This window comes from Solea senegalensis, linkage group LG2, assembly GCF_019176455.1.
Source record: "Solea senegalensis isolate Sse05_10M linkage group LG2, IFAPA_SoseM_1, whole genome shotgun sequence".
NCBI classification, from domain to species: Eukaryota; Metazoa; Chordata; class Actinopteri; order Pleuronectiformes; family Soleidae; genus Solea; species Solea senegalensis.
Genome location: NC_058022.1, coordinates 31,956,181 through 31,978,198, shown reverse-complemented (window position 1 = coordinate 31,978,198; position 22,018 = coordinate 31,956,181). Strand labels below are relative to the sequence as shown.

General features: G+C 42.2%; 1 protein-coding gene across 3 annotated transcripts in view; it reads left to right on the top strand.

Moving 5' to 3' along the window:
* The first annotated feature begins 1,920 nt into the window (after positions 1 to 1,920).
* Positions 1,921 to 22,018, top strand: part of LOC122765115 (FERM, ARHGEF and pleckstrin domain-containing protein 1-like) — a 50,975-nt gene continuing 30,877 nt past the window's right edge. For all 3 annotated transcript variants that reach the window (XM_044019216.1, XM_044019217.1, XM_044019215.1), the window contains exons 1-2: positions 1,921 to 2,166; positions 7,699 to 7,909. In XM_044019216.1, coding sequence (XP_043875151.1) covers positions 7,736 to 7,909 — 174 coding nt within the window. In that variant the 5' untranslated portion in view covers positions 1,921 to 2,166; positions 7,699 to 7,735. The remainder of the gene's footprint in view (positions 2,167 to 7,698; positions 7,910 to 22,018) is intronic.

Below are 22,018 nucleotides of genomic sequence, written 5' to 3'. Positions count from 1 at the left end.
CTGCGAGAAAACACTGTGGGACAATTAACAACCACCCTCCCGAAAAATCTTGAGAAGATCCAAATGGCCGTCTACAATAAGCTGGGTACAGAGTTTGGACCAGCAAAGTTTCTGCTCTGGGCCATGTCATCCACTGACGGAAACTTTGAGGAGGCTGTTGCTAACCTTTTGAAGCAACAACTGCAAGAGCGAGAAAAGGGCAACTTTGTGAAGAAAATGGGGAGGTTTCTGAAGAAAAGACCAGAAGAGGCTCCTAAGACTTTGTGTAGCAAACCTGAACCACATATAAATAATGGACACACTCCTCTGAAGCCAACCATGAAATGAAAAGACATTGAACAGCCATTAGGGGGCAACTCCATTTGAATGGAAGTTGATAGCCATGTTTCCATCATGGCACAGTTTGGTTTGGTACGGTACAGTTTGGAATGTTAAAGCCCTGGGTCAGGCTTGCTATTCGACTGAGAACAGTACCTTTACGTGATAGGCAGGCGGGGCATGAGAGCGAACAGCGTCATCGAACGTGACATAAGAGACAACAACACAACGGACAACAACGGAGGACATCCAGCAGCTCTTCTTTTTTGCTGCTCGGTTTGTGGATGTCAAGACATCAAGTGTTGTATGGAGATAGACCGCGGGCTTGGAAGAAACACCGGTCGCAAGGGAGTTATGTTTTCTGTCACCCAATCGGCTGATTGTCGGACCGTACCATATAATTTTACTCTAGTACCCTAAGGGAAGGGCACCAATGCCCCATGCTGTACTGAACCAAACTGGGACATTGGGACCCTAGATCCAGGTGATGCCTCTGAACTTCTGGTTGCAAAAAAATTGCAATTCTGGAGACGTCTCATGGGTGAGATCACAACTGGTTGCCACTTAGTAGCAACTTGCCATGACCCCATCAATCAGGAGCCAAATCAACACTCCACCTACCACGAGACAGAAGCACTGTTTCCATCAGCAAGCTGTTCCCTCTTTACACTGTCATGTTTTATTTTCATCTGCAAAATTGATGGACAGCCAACTGTAGCCTTCAGTATACATTGCTTTAATACTCAATAAATACAAATACATGCTCCCAAACAACATGTGCTATGAGTAGAGTTCAGTTTTGTTTTTTTAAAGCACCAAATAATACCTTTTTCATACCTATGTGGCCTTGGATAGTTTTCAGTAGCGGGTACCTCATGATACAATTCTGTGATAATCAATGTATTGCAAGACAATCAAGAAAACAAAATGTCTGTGAAAAGTTCAAAGTGCAGGATTTCTCTATTTATTCACAACATAGAGAATAAAGTACATTAAGTCTATGTATTTAATATGGATGGGACATCTCTTAATATAACCCTCTCCGCCATAATACTGCCGTAAACTTCCGCTCAAGTTTCCCTAGTGAAACCAGCAGGCACTGTTTACTTTAGAACGCTTTTAATTTGTTAATTAAAATATCTATATTTACCCTGGTGCATTAAATTATCGTATTTCACTAGGGAGGCAGGTGATATATCGCCGATTTTGATCCACCCCTAGTTTCCAGCTAAATCAGGCAAGATAAATTGTTGATATTGCTTAGTGACCACTAGGGGGAGCTAAACACAATTAATCTACAGTATGTGACTACAAGAATTAGTAGACATTACCTGTACAAATGGTACTGGGCATCTACACAAAATTAATATAACTACAGATTAATAACATACATGTACTCTTTACATATACCACGAGTACGAAAAAAATATGTATAAAAAGCAGAAAAAGTAAATGCACTTAATTGCATTCTGAGCTGCATTACACTGAAGCACCGCGGGGTGGAGCTGTCGCGCTGTACAGGTGGCACATTCTCCCCGGCTGTGTGTGTGTGTGTTGCTTGTAGCGCCGGGGTGCCCGCGGTGTGACTGTGTGTTTCTCTTTCTCTCTCTCGGTGTGTGTGGTTTTCATTGTTTCAGGCCGGGAGAGGGAGAAGGAGAAAGAGTGAGAGAGCACGGTTTCCCCACAGTTGGCTCAATGGCTGCCGCACGGTCTCCACGTCCCACCTGAGAGGGAGCGGCCCCAGTTGAATCCTCACTGCCGGGCAGGAAGCACTCTGTGCGGGGTTCTCCACCCGAAGCTCCGCGCCCACCGTCGATCTGTGGATCCCGAAGAACAGAACCTAGCGGGGTAAGGAAACCACGAAGCGTGGCTACGTGTAGTCGGTCTGTTTTTCCGTGCACAGTGCAACACGTTTATACTTATGGTTTTCAAATAATAAAGAGAGTAAACGTTTGAGTTTTGTCCAGGAAACAGTGCGTGACCTGGTGTATTCTTAAGTGTAAGCTCGCGTCGATTGCGAGCAGCTTGTTCGTTTTCCTAATCTGCTGATCTCCAGCAGCTTCTTTCACTGTAAGCTTCGTGAAATAGGAGCTGAGCATGACCCACTAACGTCTTTTAAACGTTTTCAGACACTGCAGCGTATGTGTAGTTTTTCACGGAGGAGCCTTTTTGTGTGCGTTTTCTTCCTTTTCATGTGTCTCCTGCTCAGTGTTTTAGTGGTAGTTGGTGCTACTCTAATTTCCCATGACCCTGCAGTGCTTGTCAAAGCCTGTCATTGTCACAACGTGCACATTATTAATATTGAGTGGCACAACACACTGGTTTGCACAGCTAGTCATGTTAGGACATTACGTTGACTCCCATTCATTTGGACAGCCTAACCTATAACCTCTACTTAATCATAATTTACATCTTAATCATTGTAATTGGAATCAGGTTCTGCCTCATTAGGACCAGGCTTTGGGTTCTCATAATGTCCATAGAAGCTGCTCTGCTGATGATGTGACCTTAAATTTAGTTGATAACCATTTCCTGTAATCTTGATTACACTTAATGGCACTAAATTAAAAATAATAACTACATTTACCATTAGAACATAGTTTTCTAGTTTATTACCGACAACAAAACCAGTAAAGGGACAATCCGTAAAATGAACTCGCCTCCAAAGAACCAGGATGATGGTCTTGGTTGAAGCTAAAGAAACAGGCCAGGAACAGTTTTGTTTGACCCCTAAAATGTGGTGGTAATCCCTGTAAACTAATGGTTTGCAATCTGTGTTGGCACTGATTGAGTCTAGAGAACCTTCTCGGGATGCTTTTAATCTGGTTCCATGTGTTTTAAAATCACAGAAAATGTTCTAAAGAGGTAACACGCATACATGTGTGTACACTTTGAGTGTGAGCAGGTTGTCTTAGCCTACTGACACCTTTGCTCCTGTCCTAAAGGGATTACACCGTTAACCCACATTCATGGGCTTCAGCTGTATTGTGTTTGTGTGCGGGTAAGATTTGAACTGTGGTTTGGTTAAGGTTAGGCATTATCTGGTTAGGGTTAAGGTGAGGGATAATGCTTTGTTTAGGCTGTCCAAATGAAGGAAAGTCAATGCAGTTTCTTCTTGTCACTTGACTATGGTGGACATTGCATCGCTCCTGCTCTTAAGTTTTAATTTTTGAGTGCAAACGGAAAACAAAAGCCCTTTCCTTTATTGATTTTTGACACCCGTACCCACACACAAAGACTTTTTTGCACCCCGTCTCCTCCTGTGGTGGGGGGGGGTGTTCAGTGCATGAAGCAGCGCCAGTGACCACCATTGTCTTATTCCCCACACCTCATTTTGCTAATGGATGTTGGCGCAAGGGGTCGTTGAGGTAAGAGCAGGACCTGTCAAATCCCAGTGCCGGTCCCACTCACTTTTGTGATCAATATCACCAAGCCAGTGGAATGGATTTTCAACAAGCTCACAATAGAAATCCTCCCCCGAGGCCAGTGGAGCAGCTTAATGTCTCCACAAGTGGAGAGTGTCACCTTGATAAAAGGTGGTTTCAAGCACAGTCATTGATCTGGCACCGAGCACAGGTATAAGCGGGCAGAGCTGTAGCCTTGATCTCGCTCCCTGTCGACAAGTGGCTGTTGACACCCCAGGGTGTCATTTCTCAGTCGAGGCGGATTGAACACTGTACTGTTGTCAATTGTACAGCTGGCAGCAGGTAATGCTGCGTGGTTACAGATATAGAGTCATTGGCTTTGGCGTCCTCAGCTGTGGAAGGAAGATGTGTCGTGTCAGTCGTGTGCAATTTAGATTTTGAAACAATCATTCAGCCTAATGCACGGACATGTTTGCAGAGCTATTCTTTGTAGGTCTCTGCACTGATTTCCATGCCTTTGGGCAGCCTAAACAATGTGTTATCTCTCTAACTACAATTTTAATCTTAGCCTAAATCTCAAACAGTGTTTCAGAAATGAGGTTGTGCCTCATGAGGACCAGGTTTTGGTTTCCATTTGGACTACTGGTCCTGTCAAGGTCAGTGTTTATGCCAAAAAAAGGTCCTAAAAGATGACAAGTATGCATCTTTATGTATATATATGTATATATATATATGTATATATATGTATATATATGTATGTATATATATGTATGTATGTGTATATATATATATATATATATATATGTGTGTGTGTGTGTGTGTGTGTGTGTGTGTGTGTGTATATATGTATGTATATATATGTATGTATATATATATGTATGTATATATATATGTGTATGTGTGTATATATATATATATATATATATATATATACATACATATATATACATATATACATACATATACATATATATTTATATATGTGTGTGTGTGTGTGTTTGATCTTGACCCTGTTTATAATCACAATTTTTTTTTAGACATGTCTTATCTGTGGATTAGTCATTTAGTTTCTGTGTTCTTGTCAGACATGCTGCATGTTGTGCAACCTCAAAATTCACTGTGTGTGTGTTATATTGCTTATTCCTAATAGCAAAAGTGCAACAACCAGATATTGTAACCTCTCCATACTTACGTAACACACAAAATAGATGCACTTCACATCCGATTCCCAGGGCCTGGCTCTCTCTCTCTCTCTCTCTCTCTCTCTCTCTCTCTCTCTCTCTCTCTCTCTCTCTCTCTCTCACAAACCCTTGGGAAAAAGTTTAACTAACACCAGTTCAAAGGCTGGTTGAGAGGCCATGGTCCCGCTGAGTTAAGGCCCTGTGGCTGGAAGCTCCCACAGTAGCCTCCTTTGTGCCCATGTGAGCAGCTCACTCTGTATTCCTCTCTTGCTGCATGTATAATCCCCCGGGCCCCTGCCGACCGAGTGAGGACACAACGGAACTTCTGCTTCCAAACTTTCACTTCTCAGATTCTAGAAAGTTGTAGAAAAAGATTGCGTACAAAGACTAATGATGACCCACTAGTGTTTGTCAGGGAAATTAGCACCTACCCGTTGAGTGGTTGAGTTATTGTCGGGGCTATAAAGCTCTTGAGTCAGTTTTTACTCTGAAGTGAGATCCAGGAAGGTGTCGGGTTTCACAGAATCTGATAATCCAACTACTGATAAACGGCGTTCATTCATATCGGCAGCACTAAGGAAGTGGCACTGGGAACAAATTTGTTCCCACAGGTGTATGAGTAACCTGAATGTCAGGTCTCTCTTTTATTTTTTTCTTGTTTTATCGTCAGGTCACTTCCTTGGTTTGGCTCTAGTTTCCAGCTTCAGCTTTTGTCAGTGAAGAGAATTGAGGTGCTGGTGGGTTTGTGTGCAGGTGAACGGATTAGGAAAACACAATGTCTTTGTCAATCTGTACGTCTTTGTGTACAACCTAAGCTCCTTTTTATTTTTATTTTTTTAAATGTGGTGATTATAGCTTGTCTTATTTTTCACTTGACAATCAAAAGGCTTGATTTCTTAGGAGTTTTGCAACACTGCACAAGGTTCTTTGTGTCTGTTTTGTCAAGTCGCCCTCTGATGGTCATTTAAAACAATACAGAGTTGAGCCATTAGCTTCACTTTCCAGACTTTGAGTGTGTATCCATTATTTATGTCACCTATGGCTGCAGATCAGTCATTTAATTGATTGCTTGCACACTGTCTTGTCCTTGAATACAAACTCTGCATCATATTCTTCATGGCAGAAAAATGTGACCTGAAGCTTTTGGTAGATTTTTAGGATGAGCCGCAGAAAACCCACTCATTATACACTGGGTTTATTCTCCAGATGTGGATAAAAGACAACTGTAAATCCTCCAGGACTCTGGACTCGGGACAGACGATCTCATTCATGCGATGATATACTTTTGTTTGGTCACCCCAGATCAAAGAGGGGAGTCTTTTTCACTGAACTTCATTATTTTTAGATAAAAACTGAGGCTGCATGTCATGATATCAGTATGACTTCCAGCTTTAGGTTTACTGGTAACCTAAACACAGACTAGGCTATACAGTGTAGCAGACACTAAAAAAAGTTTTTTATTGCTTTATTAAAAAACATTCTTAATCCTTAATACACATGACAAAAGTTTCATTTTACAAAGTGTGCATTCTCTAATAGGATTGGTTGATAGATTGCTCGAAAATGTCAGAAAGTGTTGAAAAAACCTTTTTAAATGAAGGCGTTTTGTCCTCAAACCGTGTTATACAGAGCAAAGTAACCAGAAAATACTCACTCAATAGACAATTAATTTAGTAATTGATTAATCGTTGCAGGCCTCGTTTACATGCCCCCTCCAGAGAAAGGTCTTCAGGCGTTGTTAATCAATGTGACATCCAATTGGTCCCTAACGACAAATTGATTCTAATTATACATTGACGAGATGTTAATGTATAAGGTGAAAACATGATTTTAACCTTGGCCGAAGCTAATCGAAAAGGTACCTGACATAGCAGCATGCAAGTACTGTATGTTTTTGTTCAGTGGTCCAAACAAGTGTGTTTTGTCTGTGTGTGTGTGAAGGGGCAGCAGCAGCTCAGCAGTGTGTAACCGTCAGCCTCGTTTTACCCCCTGACCGTCCTCCCAAAGCATTCCTCAGCCCTGATGTCACCAAGCGTCTGAGAGGATATTTATTGTCTGAGGTTGAGGTTTATCAAGTGAAAGAAGTGGGGGTGTGTGTTTGTGAGTGACTGAGTGTCTGTGTGTTCTCCGGCTGTATCTCATCTGCCCTACATCTGAAGCTCTGCTTCAAGTCTGAACTGGTCTAAAAAAGCTGAGCTCTCTCCGTGTGTGTGTGTGGGTAAATCCCACCTGCATGTGCTGCAGCTGGAATGAGTGTGTGTCGTACAAGGTGTGAAACATGTCTGTCTCCCCGTCTCCTCCTTTGTGCTCACGGAGCAAATTCCTGGTGGTTTTTAATTGTGTGTGTGTCTGATTTCAATTTTTTTTATGAACCCATTTACCACAGAATTTCAAAGGTTTTCAGTCTTGTTTTTGTTCTCAGACTCCCATATTTTTTATTTTTTTTTAATAAATGCCAAAAAAAAAACTATCTTTAAGACGGTTCATTCCAGAGAGAGTCTTCATCTGATGGAACAGAGTTTGAAGTTTGCCTGTTTTCCTTCCAAAAAAGCTGTTTTTGGTTGTACTAAAACCCACAATAAGCAGGCTATCAAAGTGGATGTGATTTACCCGCGCTATTTTGAGGGTGCGTTTGTATAAAAATGTGGATATTATAGAGGAAATGCCTGAGTTTTCTACTTTAAAATACCTTCCTGTGTGTTTTAAGAAGCCAAAAATAAAAAAAATACCCCAAATTACAGAGTCAAAAGATTGTTGGCTTTGAGTCCCATAAAAACGACTCAAACAGCAGCCCCTCAGTTTTCTTACTGTTGCTTTTTATCTGTCTCCTGTAGGTGTGAGCAGAGGTCCCTCACCGTAGCAGCCGTCACCATGGTCGAACCAGCCGACAGGTCGTCCTCAGCCGGTCAGCGGCTGGGCGCCCCTGAAAGTTTTGGGGTGTCCACCCTGGAGCCCGGCCTACGTCCCCCTGCTCAGGCTCCGGGAAAGCAGGTCTCCATACGGGTGCAGATGCTCGATGACACACAGGAAGTCTTCCAGATATCGGTGAGTAATGTGTACGGGTCGTGGGCGTTTGCTCACAAGCCCCAATTTAGGGATTTTGCAGATGAATGATCGGGAATGAGTGTGTAGGAAGGTGCGGATCCTTGCGTAACTGTGAAAACGTGGTCATAAGAGTGTGGATTTCTTTTTCCACTGGCAATAAAGTTGTGACAGCGCTGTAGACGATAACAGTGATAATGTCATTTATCCCTTTTACTGTTCCAAGAGCTGCCCGTGTAAGAGAATAATGAAATAGTGAAAACATGGCGAGGACCATCAGGAACTACTCCACCGAAGGCACCACCAAGCATGCAAGCAAGCAGATGTCTGGTTTTATTTTGGATTTGAAACAACAATAACAACAGAGAACAATTACTTACTCTAAGAAAGATTTGAATCACTAGATCATGTTGAGATCTTGTGATTTAATTAAATCAATTCAAGAAGACACTGGTGACAGTTTTGTTTCGGTTACGCCTGATGCCTTCAGATTTGGAGATGATTCATACATCTTGAATGCAGTTATCAAATAGTCTGCCGAGTAATCCTGTTCTCTTGAAAACAAATTCATACTAGAACCCGTTTTCTTTTGTATTAATATCTAGGAAATCTGTTATTCTCAGGAAGAATGCAGTTTCTCAGGACTTCTCCTGTGTGATGAAGTAGTCAGTCAGGTGACGGCGGTGCCTTCAGGGTTCAGCCGAGCCGCTCCGTCAGTCTGCTGTCTTTTTTTTAACTTCTCCTTCACATCTGTCCCTTCATCCCCATCCACATTGACAAAAAAAACGCATGAACAAACCCCAAGAGCGGCTGCTGCCATCAGCTGTTTGAGTCCCATATGCTCTTTAAATCTTTATCTCCACTTCCTGGAGATACACAGGAAGTGGGATAGGAGCCAGCTTCCTGTCTCGGCTCACCACACCTCCAGACAGCTGATCCTGCTTTCACAGACGGGAAGACTCGTGACTTTGTGCTCCCTTTCTGTTTTAATCTTATTCCATTTATTGTCTCCGTACAAATGTATAGAACTGCATCTTATTAATGGAAGTCATGCAGCTCTCCAGCTTCCTAATGCTGTTCAGAGAGATTCCCCCTGAGAGGCTGCAGTTTTAATGACATCGGTGCCGCTGGGCTCCTGTACTGTATGTCATCTGCGAGCGGGTGTGGTGTGATCATGTGTTCCGAATTTAATGTTCTTTTTGCACGCCGGCGGGGTGTTTGGTTTCATGCCCTCCTCAGTGAAGCTGCACTGTATCATCATCATCATCAGCAGCAGCTCGAAGTTTGGCGAGTTTTTGTCATGATGATGATGATGATGATGATGATGATGATGATGATAAAGAAGGAATCCACAGAGAGTGTCGAACATCCAGAGCTGCCTGTGCAGGGAAGCCGTAATTGGGTCTTGTTGAAATGCCAAGAATGTATGTGGTCGTTGTGCGAGTTGGTGCCTGAGGCCGAGTGGACAGTTTGACAGAAGGCTCGGCTACAGTGTGACAGTCTGTGGGATGGATGTCACCTCTCTTTTTTTCTTTTATCTTAAAAATGAAGGGTTTCTGTGAGAATGTTAAGATTGTGCTACTGCAGGGGGTTGTGTATCGACAAGCGTCTGGCGACACTACACAGACACGGGGGTGACGAGATGATGAATCGTGCTAATTGTGTCAATTATTTTCTTGCTTGGTCCATAAATTGTTGAAAAATATTGATCAGTGCTTCTCTAACCTGGATGTGACGATGTCCTCAAATGTCTTGTTTTGTCCAGACAATATTCACATTTAAGAATTTGAAAAATCTGGCTTTAATTCTTTGGAAAACACTCAAACTGAATAATCGAGTAGTCGTTTCAGCCCTACTTTTAAGGAAAAGTCAGTATGTAAAAATGTAACTTGCATTAACAGGGTTTCTACGATTGATGGACTTACTTGCTAACTATTTTGGTAATTGATGAATTGGTTTATTTTAACAATTAAAAGAAGTTAAGTGCAAACATTTTCTGGTTTCTTTGCTCCATGAAACAAACAAATCATTCAAAGTGAATCATTTTGAAATTCAAGGTCATTTCAAGGTTTGGGAAATGCCATTTAATATTTTGTCAAATACTTAGTTTTTTTGCTGTTTGAGTAATAATTTAACGAGGAGGTGAGGTGGTGACGAGGAAAGGTGTAACTGCTGAAATTGAGGAGAAAAATCAGGACAGCATAGGAGGAGCTCTGTGAAAGTGAACTTATCACGGTTTGGGTTAAATAAAGGAGGCATTGTCGTTTGTTTTTTCCTTTTTTTTTCTCTCTTCCTCCCATTACGATACTCCTGCAGTGTATTTGCACAGGAGGTGTTGACTGGCATGTGAATCAACAGATAATCCCGCAGCTTACACTTGCACTAGTTTTGGGAGTTTGTCACCGCGGGGAGGTTAACGGGTCTTAAAAGCTCAGCCCATTGTTCTGCAGACACAGCGGCGAATCTATCGTTAAACAGCGTTTGATATTTCAATGGAAATTTTTTAATTCAATCTTTTAGAGATGACTTTGCAAACTTTGACATTGGCTATTTACTTTACAGTAGTATTTCCAGTCTAACAGGACCTCATTATTTATGATCAGCTTAATTAACATTCTTGTTATTCACTAACTAACTGCAGCTGCAAGCAAAAACATTGTATTCTCACCAGTAAGTGAAAGGATTTCAGTGATTCAGTGCATATAGTAGCACAATTTCAACTCATTTAAATCATTTCTCTGTGACATGTCCCGCACTGATGTTGTGTCTGGCATTTATTTTGGTCAGGATAATCGTGACCTGGAATTCAGGTTTGGTCCTGGTAAGACACATGTCTTCAATAAAGCTACATTTCTTGAATGCAGGTGGTTGAATGTGATATATTACTTTTTATAAAATCAGCTGTGTCCTCGGGCCGTCACTTAGGAATGTGACATCCCCCCCCTTCCTCTCTCCTCCAGATTCCCATGAGGAGTTATAACTGTTCTCCTCTGTGTTTACAGCCACAAATACCATTGAAATCTAATGTAGCTTCTCTCTCTAACCGAATTACAGCAGCAGCAGCGTACTGCTCGGCTTCAGTCCAGCGCTATTTTTTTTTACTGCCAATGAAGAATAATTCTACATTATAATTATTTAAATTTTAATTATTTATGGGCATTTTCTTTGTCTTTATTTCTCTGCTTGAGAACCTGTACATTTTGAGTGAATGTGTCATCAATAAAACATTACGAGTAGACATTAGTGACCACTAAAGCTACACACACACACACACACGGAGGCTTCATTATTAATTTGGAGTGGAAGCAGCATGGTGGAGGAGTTATCACTCACTCCCACCTGGTAAATAATTAAAGGTATAGTGAATGTGCTGCATGTGTGTATAGTGGGGGCTTTATCTGTTCTCGGTATGTGTGCTTGCATGCCTCGTGACATATGCTACACGTTTTGGTTTAACTGGGTTTCACCTAAATTTCACCTAAAGCCAGTCACTGATCCTATTATGGCGCTTTTACGTGATACAGTTCATGACTTGACTGGACTCTACTCCGTTGTTTGGCTTTTCCGCTCTTCTTGTTCTACGCAGATGATAAAAAGTACGAGTGGGAAAGACAATGGCTACCTGAACCGGGGGTTACCCTGGCGTGATTGGATCACCGTAGCCACGAACACGACACGTTACAGCGAGGAAATCGGCACGGTATTGACATTGACGCGCGAAATTGAGGGCGTTAACGTAACGTCTGCAAATTATAACATAACAGGCCGTTGAGAACCCTGCTCTGTGGTGATTGAAAACGACGTTTCTGATGCTAAATCGAGTCGAGTAGAGCCAGAACTGTTCATGGAAAAGCATCATTACTGTTACGGTGAACCCACAGTATTATATTCCTTCTTTTTCCTGCGTCACACACTTAGTTAAATTACAGTTTGAGTCAGTTTTAAACTGCTGCGTTTACTTGTATCCTGGAGAGATATACAAGTAAACACATGCACACACCCTTTCCCAGATTTTGACTTGAGTTTATCTTGAGGTCACGGCATCAGCGAGAGAGGGGGGTATTTCCAAGGAAGCTGTTTTATTTTTTGCATGGGAAGCATTAATGCAACAAAGATAAATAAATAACTTTACTGTAACCCTCACCTGTTTATAGCATGTGCAGCCATCTTTTATTTTCACTCTTTTAGTCTCTCGGTGTCAGTACCCTGACAGAAAATCCAGTTCCAGTATCCTACAAGACTTTATCCAGTCCGGAGGAGCCAGAACTCTACTGGCCCTCTCTGCTCATGAGTTTAGCTCTCATTGTTGGAGAATTGCAGCTTTAACTGGACGACAATCAGAGAAACATGACCAGAATAATAGAGCACATGTCAGGTTATATTCTGTGTTTTTCTACATGGTCAAGTTGTGGACTGAATTAGGTCCGTTCTAATTATAAGCATTGTCTGTCTAGCATGAGTTTATTTTGTCAGTGCAACAGAAATATCGCCACTGCTGCTGGAAACACTCAGTCATGCACCGACTGTATATTTAGGCACGGCTGAAAATAGTGCCAGCACCAAAAAAAGTGTGTCCAATGATTTTTACGCAAACATTTAGACTTTAAATGCTGTCTATTTGCAAATAAGTGTGTCAAATTTGTTTTTATAACACTTTAACAGACGTACAAAGCAGGTGTCAATCAAATAATAATAAAACATTTTAAAATTGTAAAATTAAACAACATCAACTTTCTCTGTCTGAGACAAATAATCAAATTTGACCCGAACTTGACGCAATCACATGCTCTGTCTGTTCCATTACTGCCTGAAATGTGTGTTTATATGCACACATTATTCTCCAGTGAGCCGCCATGGAGCCGCCATGGAGGCTCCAGTGTATCTTTGACACAATCGCTTCGTTGTGGTGACAGGTGAAGTCCCGCTGAGTCCCCAGGGATCACTTGGACCCAGTTAATTCCATCCAGGGTTCCCAGGGGTTCTTGAAATCCTTGAAAGTTTGTAAATTTTGAAAACAAAATTGAGTTAACTTGATATTTAGGTAAACGTCTCCCATTCCTGCATTGTTTGATGTGCTTTACCTAGACTAGGACATGGAGTCGTAATTACTAGCAGTGTTGTGGACACTGTACACACACACTCTCTCTCTCTATATCTCTGCCGTTGACGTGAGATTCCATGCAGAACAATGAGCGAGTAACGTTAAGCAAGAGAGAGCAAATGACGTGATGTCTGGGAAATGAAAATTCCATGATCTTTGGCTCACTTGGCCGGATGCAGAGTGTGCTGCAAATCAATAAAAGTGGGCAAAGCAGCTCTTACAAGTTGCCCTTTTACCCTAAGCTGTGTCAGCACATTTGATCCTTGAATTTGAAGGGAACTGGTCCTGGAAAGTCCTGAATTCACTGTCAAGCAAGTGTGACGTGAACCGCTGTCCATCCAGCATGTAGAGCCATATGTGGCATGATTGAGTGAGTGTTTTTCATCATGTCTTTCAATCAGTGGAGTCTAATTGGTGTATTTGGTCCCTCTTTCTGACCTTAATCCATACATACATAAACACAGTCTGTCCCACAATCCTGTTGTTGTTTTGTTAAAGCTTCTGATGTCCACTGAGACAGAGTGGACAGTGGTGTGTGTGTGTGGGTGCAGGACGATCTTGTGGCGTGTTTTTGCTGCGTGATTGGTTTGTGACTTTATTATCTGCACTCGTCGTGTGACCTTTTGAGTGTGTTTGTCAAAGTGGGAGCTGGGGAACGATTCGTGACTACATGGGGGAGGTTTATTTGGATTAAGATGATGGAACTGATGGACTATCGGTCCCTCAAGGATGATGATGATGATGATAGATGAGCTTCAGGTCCCCTGCCACATTATGCACAAATACGCACACAGACACGCTCACTCGTGTTGGACGAGGAGTGGCTGACATTTCAAATGGATGAGTCTTTGTGCTGTCGGCGGCCTGAGGAATTGATGTGTGTGAGGAGAGCAGATTCGATGAAAGGATGATGATCACATTAAAATACACAAAATGCAGTGGCAGCGTCTCAATTTTTGAAACGCAGCACATTTTCTTGCCACTGTGCAGTTGATCTAAGCTTCACTGACTTTCCCTGACAGGTTTCTGCCTTGTCAATGCTTGTTTTCCTCCGATTACAGTCACGTGCAGTGTAAATGACCCCTATCACACACAGATAAAAAAAATAAGACGCCCAGCCAACATGATGGAGCCTGAGCTCCAAACTTATGATAGTTTTCATAAGGAGCTACAATCAGTGACCTGTCCACTGAGCTACAGTGGCTGGGAAGCAAGTGTATATATATAAAAGTATTACATCTACAGTTATACCAGGAAAAGAAACTGTTATTTACTGTTGTCCTCTTGGTCTTGTTAGTTACGGTATTGCCTCATTGTTGCCCTCCTGCCTCTGAGACCTCGACTGGTTGGTGCTTAACAAGAGCAGAAATTAGCTTTAATGCGTCCTCCCATGAGCAGACTAGTCTGCACAGAGCTAAAGTGTTGTTAAAGTCAGCTGGAGATGTTTGTAGGCTCTGCCGGAATATTTTACCCCCTTCTTCGGTCTTTTTCCCTGACATTTAAATGAAACGGAGAGAAAGGAGAAACACGCAGGCTGGTCAAAGAGTGATTCAATGTAAGAAAATGTGTGTTTTTGAGGTCCGGAGCCAAATTGTCCTCATGTTTCAGGAGCTGCTGAAAGCTGAAGTCGCTGCTGTGGTGTGTGCGTGTGCGGTCAGCGCCGAGGTGATGTTTAAGCACAGCATTGTAGTTATTTTAGGATGAGGCTGAATCCTCTGTCTTTATGATTTCTGCAAGTTTATGACTCTTCTTTCCTCTTTGAGCACATACTGTACAAAAGCAACAGTAGCTCTGACAGGTCTCATCCATCATCTTACACACACACACACACACACACAGCTACATGTTGATGCTGTTCGTATGGACTCACAAGGGCCACATAAATCCACATTACATGGAAATTTGACTTTATGAGCCCATGTGCTTGAATGTACAGCATCCAGAGCATGTGTGCATGCAGAAAGAGACCATTTAATGACAGTCCTATTCAAATAAACATTTGATGTGATTTGCAGATGTGATGTCTTTCCACGTCTTTCTCTGTCTGAGGTACACATATGAATAAATAATGAGCAGTTGCTGAGTTGCAGAGGACATGCATGTGTGCATGGTTGCGTCATTGTGTTATTGCAGTTTAGCATCTACGCTGTTTTCGACTGGAAAATGAGACAAACGTTTAAAGTTTTGCTCCAGTTCTGCATGAACAATATGTGTAAATCAAAAATAATCCATGCCAAAAGTAAATTGTTGCATCAGTTGTGCGTTTCCTCAGATTTAAAATGATATGCTACATGCAATACTCATGAATTAACAGAACAGAAGGCAGTATAGCCATTGTCATGACATCATTACGGGCTTTAAGTCAGTACGCCTCGGTTCTTTGCTGCACCCTGTAGTATTATAAGAGCCATTTTTGTCCCTCTCCACCCAAATAAATGTAATCTGGAGCAACAAAACCTATTTATATATGATTTTATCTTCATTTTATGGATCAAAGTTTTATATATAGTGTTGCAACCCTAAGCCCTAGACTCAACCGGGTTGTAACACTATATATAAGACTTGATACATGATGTTATCTTCATTTTATATACTATATGTATATATTTCATTACTGTTTTTACCTCTTTATTTTATATAGTTCATGCTTGAGAAAAACCTTCAATTACAAAATGTCCTCATTTAAGTGCTGGGAATGTCTCTCCACAGTTCTGATTCTTGGACAACACATTTGACGCAGACATAGGATGCAACGCATATGATAGTGGACGGAATATTAAACCACTTTCATTTATCGCCTTGATCCCTAAAAAAACAAGTGAAATAATGAAAGAAAGAAACAAAATAAAGAGAAACATACTTTATTCAAGAGCTACAGGGAACCACTTGTAAACTAGTTCTACTTTTCCAGCTTCTTAAATGTGAATATTTTCTGGTGTCTCTGCTTTATATGACAAAATACGACGAAATCATTAAAACTGAATCACTTTGGGTTTTTGGACAAAATTAGACATTTGAGGACATCGTCCTTTCCAGGTTTGAGACATGCTGATCAACATTTTCTGACATTTTATTCGATTAATTGATTATAATCGTTAGTTGCAGCCCTACACTATAAAAGTAAAGCACTATCCTTGAATCTCATTTGAAAACACGTCGAAACATTAAAAGAGGATTCGTGAATGTAATGTAATTTCAGCACCCAGTCTGGTTCTGCTTTCTTTCTCTATGAAGTCAAAGATTGCATTGTTTCAAAAATAATTGGCAGCCCGGAGAGATTCCATCTGTGCATGTGTGTTGCACTGATGGAACATTTGACAGTCGGAGCCATGGTTACTAACAAGCTTAATAAAGGGGGTCAGCCGTGTCATGTTCTTTGACTAGAGGTTTGAGCAACATGTGGATGCAGCACAGTGCAGCTTTCATACAAAGGATCTGCTCAGTATTATGTAATGGTACTTGGCATTCACTGTCTCATTCCTGTGGTCAGAGACTTCAGAGAGGGACTTCTGACTGTTTCCTCTCAGCTTTTCCCCTCTCTCCTCTTCTTGCTTCTCGACCCCAGACGTTGACCTCCCTGTGGAGTGAGGAATCTCCATACCGTTGGAAACCCTTCGCGCGCGCTGGTGTCGCATTGTGCGGCAACGCTGGCCCTTTTCTGTCACTCTGCCCTTAGTTTGGGGCGTGTGCACACACGGAGCCACGTGGAAGTGCTTAGACGCGCCGAGTTCAAAGACAGGGTCACAGACGGAGCTGACGCGGAGTGAGGGAACACGTCGGACAGATTATTATTCACTAAGTGGAGTGTCTGTTGCTTATAGAGACACAATTACAGAAAGAGTGCCTCTGAAAGGGAGTGAGACAGGGAGGGGGGAGGGAAGAAAAGAAAAGAGGGCCCCACTGAGGAAAAAAGAGAGGTCTGTGTTTCTGTGATTGTGACGGGGGGGAGAACGACGCACACAGACACACATCCGACTCCCACAGAAGCATTCTGCCTCACCAGCAGCCAGTGAATGAGTCCCCAGTGACGGAGCCAGGAGCTGGGCCTCGTTCAGGGTAATCACTGTAACTCCACCATTACATCACAGCTATGTCATGTTCTTTGTATATTACAAGTGAGGGTGCACTGATTTATGGAAGTATCATTATAGAATGAGCCCTAAATATTCACTCAAGGTGGTGTTAAAGTTTAATCGCTTCACACTTAGTATACATATTTTATAGTTAATATGTAAAAAAAACACAAGAATCTTAAATAAGATCATTAATAATGAGGTCCATTAATGACTAGACTGATCGTATACCTTCACATCCTTAATTTAAAGATAATGAATGAAAGACCTCCTCGTCTTTCTTTCTTTGTGTTGGCCTCTTCATCGCCACAACCCCCCTCCTCCCACAGTGAAACCTCAGCGTTTTTGATTTTGACACAACAGAAAATTAAGAGCATCTGCTGCCGTTTAGGTTTATCACCATCACCACCACCGTGCACCAGCACCAGCACCAGCAACAGCAGCATCAGCAGACATCATGGCAGGTGGCCCACAGTGTATTTGACAAGTGAATCTGGCTGATGCTGCAGTGTGTCACTTCTCAGGCCACCTGGATTTGATGACATTAGCCAGATGATCAATATGTCAATAAGAACAAATCTAAAGTTGTCTTTGTCTGCTGAGAGGTCGACAGATGTAAGTGGGTGGAGTTGGGGCCCGCGTAGCTGTCGCCTCTGCTGCCGTAAATCTTCCCTCCGTGATGTTGAGGAGGAGTCGGGGCTCTCCCCGGTCGTAAGGTGAAAAAGTCATCAGCGAGTGGAAGGTTGTGTTGGAGGGAAGGGCGTGTGTGACTTCTCCGCAGGCCTTGGCGATATCCAGCGGCTGCGTCCATCATCCAGTTTTCATCCTGTTCTTTTACAATGTTATTTAGAAGACACTGTGAAGTAATTGGTACAAGCCACATTTATTGCCTTGCGACCATGATATCTCTGACACACCTCCAGGGAATCCTGGTATTTGCTACAAACCTTCTATTGGACTCATAAGATAAACTGCGTAATAGATTTTCATGGTTCAGGTCGAAGGTTTTGATGAATACTCGCTTGAACTTGAGCATAGCATGAATATTTTGTGGTCACCTACAACAATGCCTCAAGAGAATCCTTTTAATGGATGAACTATTTAGATTTGAGTGGCGGTGACCTCACCAAACATGTTTTTGTCTCCTTGAACATTACATTTCCCTTTAAGTCAACAAGCGTGTGTGTTTTGTGTTATTTGATTCGGGAAACAAATTGTTTAGGCTGTAGCTGCACTGTTCACTGGTGGTGTACTGGGAAACTGGTGGGTGGTATTTACCTTTAAGGTATTTGGAAGACTGAGATCAGGTCAACTAGTTGTGTACTAGAATTCTGTTCCTGGCGTGGGAACCAGAAAGAAACTGCACAAGTGTGAAAGCTAAGAGTTTAGCAAACAGCTTAAAAACCCCAAACTCCTGATTAGAATTGTGTGCGGTCCCTGATCTGCCTCATTCTGTGTGTGTTTGCAGCTCTGGCCAAGGCTCTTTAACTTTTTTTTGGACGCTGTTGAGCGAGTGTGTTTGTGTGGGAGGTGCAGCACCGGGTTTTCCTTCCTTTTCAATAGGTGAAGTGTTTCTGCTCCCGTGTCCTTGCTCCCTCCTCGTCGCCTCTGTCTGAATGTTTTCAAGGAGCCCTCGGTGGAATTTACCAAATTTACCAGCGTTGCGTTTCTCCGAGTAACTTAACAGAGGAATGTCGGCCGACGTGTGGTGGTTGGGAGGAAGAAAAATGGTAGTGTTAGTTTTTTACCTATCCCCACCTTCATGTTCTTTTTCCTCTTATTTTTATCACCAGCCTTGTGTCTCCCAGACTCTGTCTCTCTCTGACAGATTTACAGACAGCTCCATCATACTTCATACCAGACTGGGACTTTCCAGCGTTTTGTCCCATGATGAATCACTGTCACCACTCTTTTGGCTTTGGATTGATTTAGTTTTTTTGTGCCTGTTTGGCTTATCTGGAGCATTTCATTTGATGCAGAATGGCTGCAGAAGTCATGAGAGACTTATTTCCTGTTGGAAAATGGTGTGTGTGTGTGTGTGTGTGTGTGTGTGTGTGTGGGTGTGTGTTGATTGACATGCTTTAATGTCATTGTGGTCTCCACTTTTAATTGCAATGAAGATTTTTGGGGCTGTGGCTTAATTAGATTTGACGCTCGCTCGTAAATCATCGGCGTATCTTCGCGATAACCACACACATGCAGGCGTAGTTAAATTATTCAATTGTCTCCACACCCTCTTTTATTTAGACCCAAATCCTGGGTCTCAGCAACTGGCGCATACAGCAGATGCACACACAAACAAGTGCCAAACAAACACCCTATTCTAATGCTAGGTTTGTGTTTTAATAGATTTACTGCTGTTTTTGAGTCCACCATGTTGTGCTGCCAGTTGCCCAGAATTGACAAATCAAACACTGAGTCTACGAAGGGGCTGATGTTTGCCATGATGTAAGCAATGATAACAAATGGTGTATTCGTGTTCAGAAACTTAATGAATGTTACTGAAGTCACTGAAACCAGAAGATGTTCACCCAAAAGTTCTTTCTTTTGTGTATTTAATATTTAGTTCATGCATTATTTTATTGAAAATTCTTTGCAGTGCAGACATAAGATTAAGGTTGATAGTGTTGTTCAATAAGTGGTTGAGCATATAGATAAAGAGGTAGAAAATGGATGGATGGACGGATAAACAGTTAAATTTGATCAGAAAAATCAGCTCTGTACATGGGCCACAAGAAAATCACCAATAATAATCGGCAACTGGTTGCTCTGATTTTTAAAAATTGGCATCACCCAAAGAAAACCCCACATCAGTCGACCTCTAATTTGAAGGCCAACTCGCACACATTTGCAGGGCAAATAGTATTCATTTGGGAGCAATATGCAATTTCACCCCTACATGCCACTAAATCCCACTAAAATCATTTGTTACCTTTTGTGCTTCACTAGTTTGTGTCATTTTCATACCCAAAAACCATAATGTACAGAAAAATTGGGTTGGGACAGAAAAATGTGGCCTGAGCCGCATTCTAGTCTCCTCCCATAGGTCACATTTTATACTTTATGGCCTCCACAGTCACGTCAGACATTGTTGTTTACATTCTGGTGACACTGAAAACTCATTGGCCAAAGGATTATTGTGGCACTGAAGAAAATATATAAAAACAACAAGGTTGTATGGAAGAGCTTGTGTCTGTGGGGATTTATTTGAGATGAAAGGTTTGAGACCCAGAAGCAGAGGAAGTTTGTTTACTGTGACAAACTGGTAGACACTTAAGATAAAAGCTTAGACCACCACGTGTCCTACACTTTTCATTTGACCGCCTTGTTTCCCAACGGAGCTCCAGATGCTTTTAAGAAAAAAAAGCCCCGTCGTGAGATTTACAGATCTCATTATTGTGCCAGGCATCGCACAAACGCCGTCCTACACACATCACACTAATTGCCTTTTTTGTAATGGTACAACATTGTGCACGTATTCCCCTCTGCTGCTCAATCTAATTGTCTGCCTCAAGTGTTCTGTGAGCCGTAACACACTCACTCACACACACACACACGCACTTAGATACGCACTGTTGTCCTCCCTGTAGCCTGTAGGCATTTTCATCATCCTGCATCAGGGGTAACGCCACCATGCCTCGCTGTCCGTGCTAGCAGGTGCTCTGCCAACACGCCGAATATTCAACAGTCCACTTACGTATGTGCGCGTCCCTCTGTCTGTGTGTGAACCGCGTGTCCTTTTCCTTCTGGCAGCGATGGAGGGAACTGGTGCCAGTGGGTTAAGCCTTTTAACCTAATCTTAAGGAGAGAATGTGATTGGTGGACGGTACAAGGAGGGAGGAGGCCTCGCCCATCTGTCCTGCTGGCCGCTGCTGTTTTGTGTTCCTCATTTTATTTCCTGGAGATGGAAAAAGCGCCGTGTGGGCCACTGGCATTCTTCACATTTTATACCAGTGTGTCTGAACGGGTGAAACATGTCATGGAAAAAGAGAGAAACATTTGCACACAATAACATGCTGTGTCTGTTTATGGCTTTCTCTATCAGGTTCTTGGCCAAGGCACAGTCCACATTTATCTTAATATTAGTGCTATTTAAAATATTTAATCGCGATTAATCGCATTAATGTCATAGTTAACTCGCAATGAATCGCAATTAAGCTGTGTATCACCCTGCTAAAGTGCCGTTCTTCAACTTAGGCGGAGTCCCACGGTTTAACGTGTTGTTGCCGCAATGAGCTAAAGGAGCTAGCGGTCTTCGGAGGTCTCCTTACTATGGTTCGGGGGTCTGCCAGCTTGGTTGGTAACACTGCATACATCATTATTTGGATATGGGGAGCGCGTCGAGAGATGACCCAGGCTGACAATACTAATCTTTATATCTTTTATCTATCTGTATGTTGCAAATTTCAAATAATTGGTTAAATTGCACAGAAAACAATGGACAATGACATTAGTAGTAACCCACAGGTGCACAATATATATATATATATATATATATATATATATATATATATATATATATATTTTCTCAAGCAGTGGCTGCAGCAGCGGGCGTTGTTATGAAAGGTTGTAACACTTAAATACTTTCATCATTCTATGGCCAACACCAACAAGCTGTAGGGAAACCCAGTGACTTTTTCTTCTCTCTGAGCGGCTGCTGAGTTAGCAGTGCAGCAAGCACAGCGGGGGGAAAGCCCGGCTGCAGGAAGGTGGTGGGGGGGGTGTCTGTTTGCTCAGACTGAAGAAGAAGTAGCACCACCACAACAATGGCTTTAACATGACATTATTAAAGTAGACCTGATGCGCTGCTGTGCTCGGCCCTTGCAGCAGACAACAGTCTTGTGTGTTGTTAAACGTCTTATAGACACATTATTGTGAGGCTTGGGGCAACAAACAGCAGTCGATCTCATTTCAAAACGTCCCAGCAGCTGGTGCGGA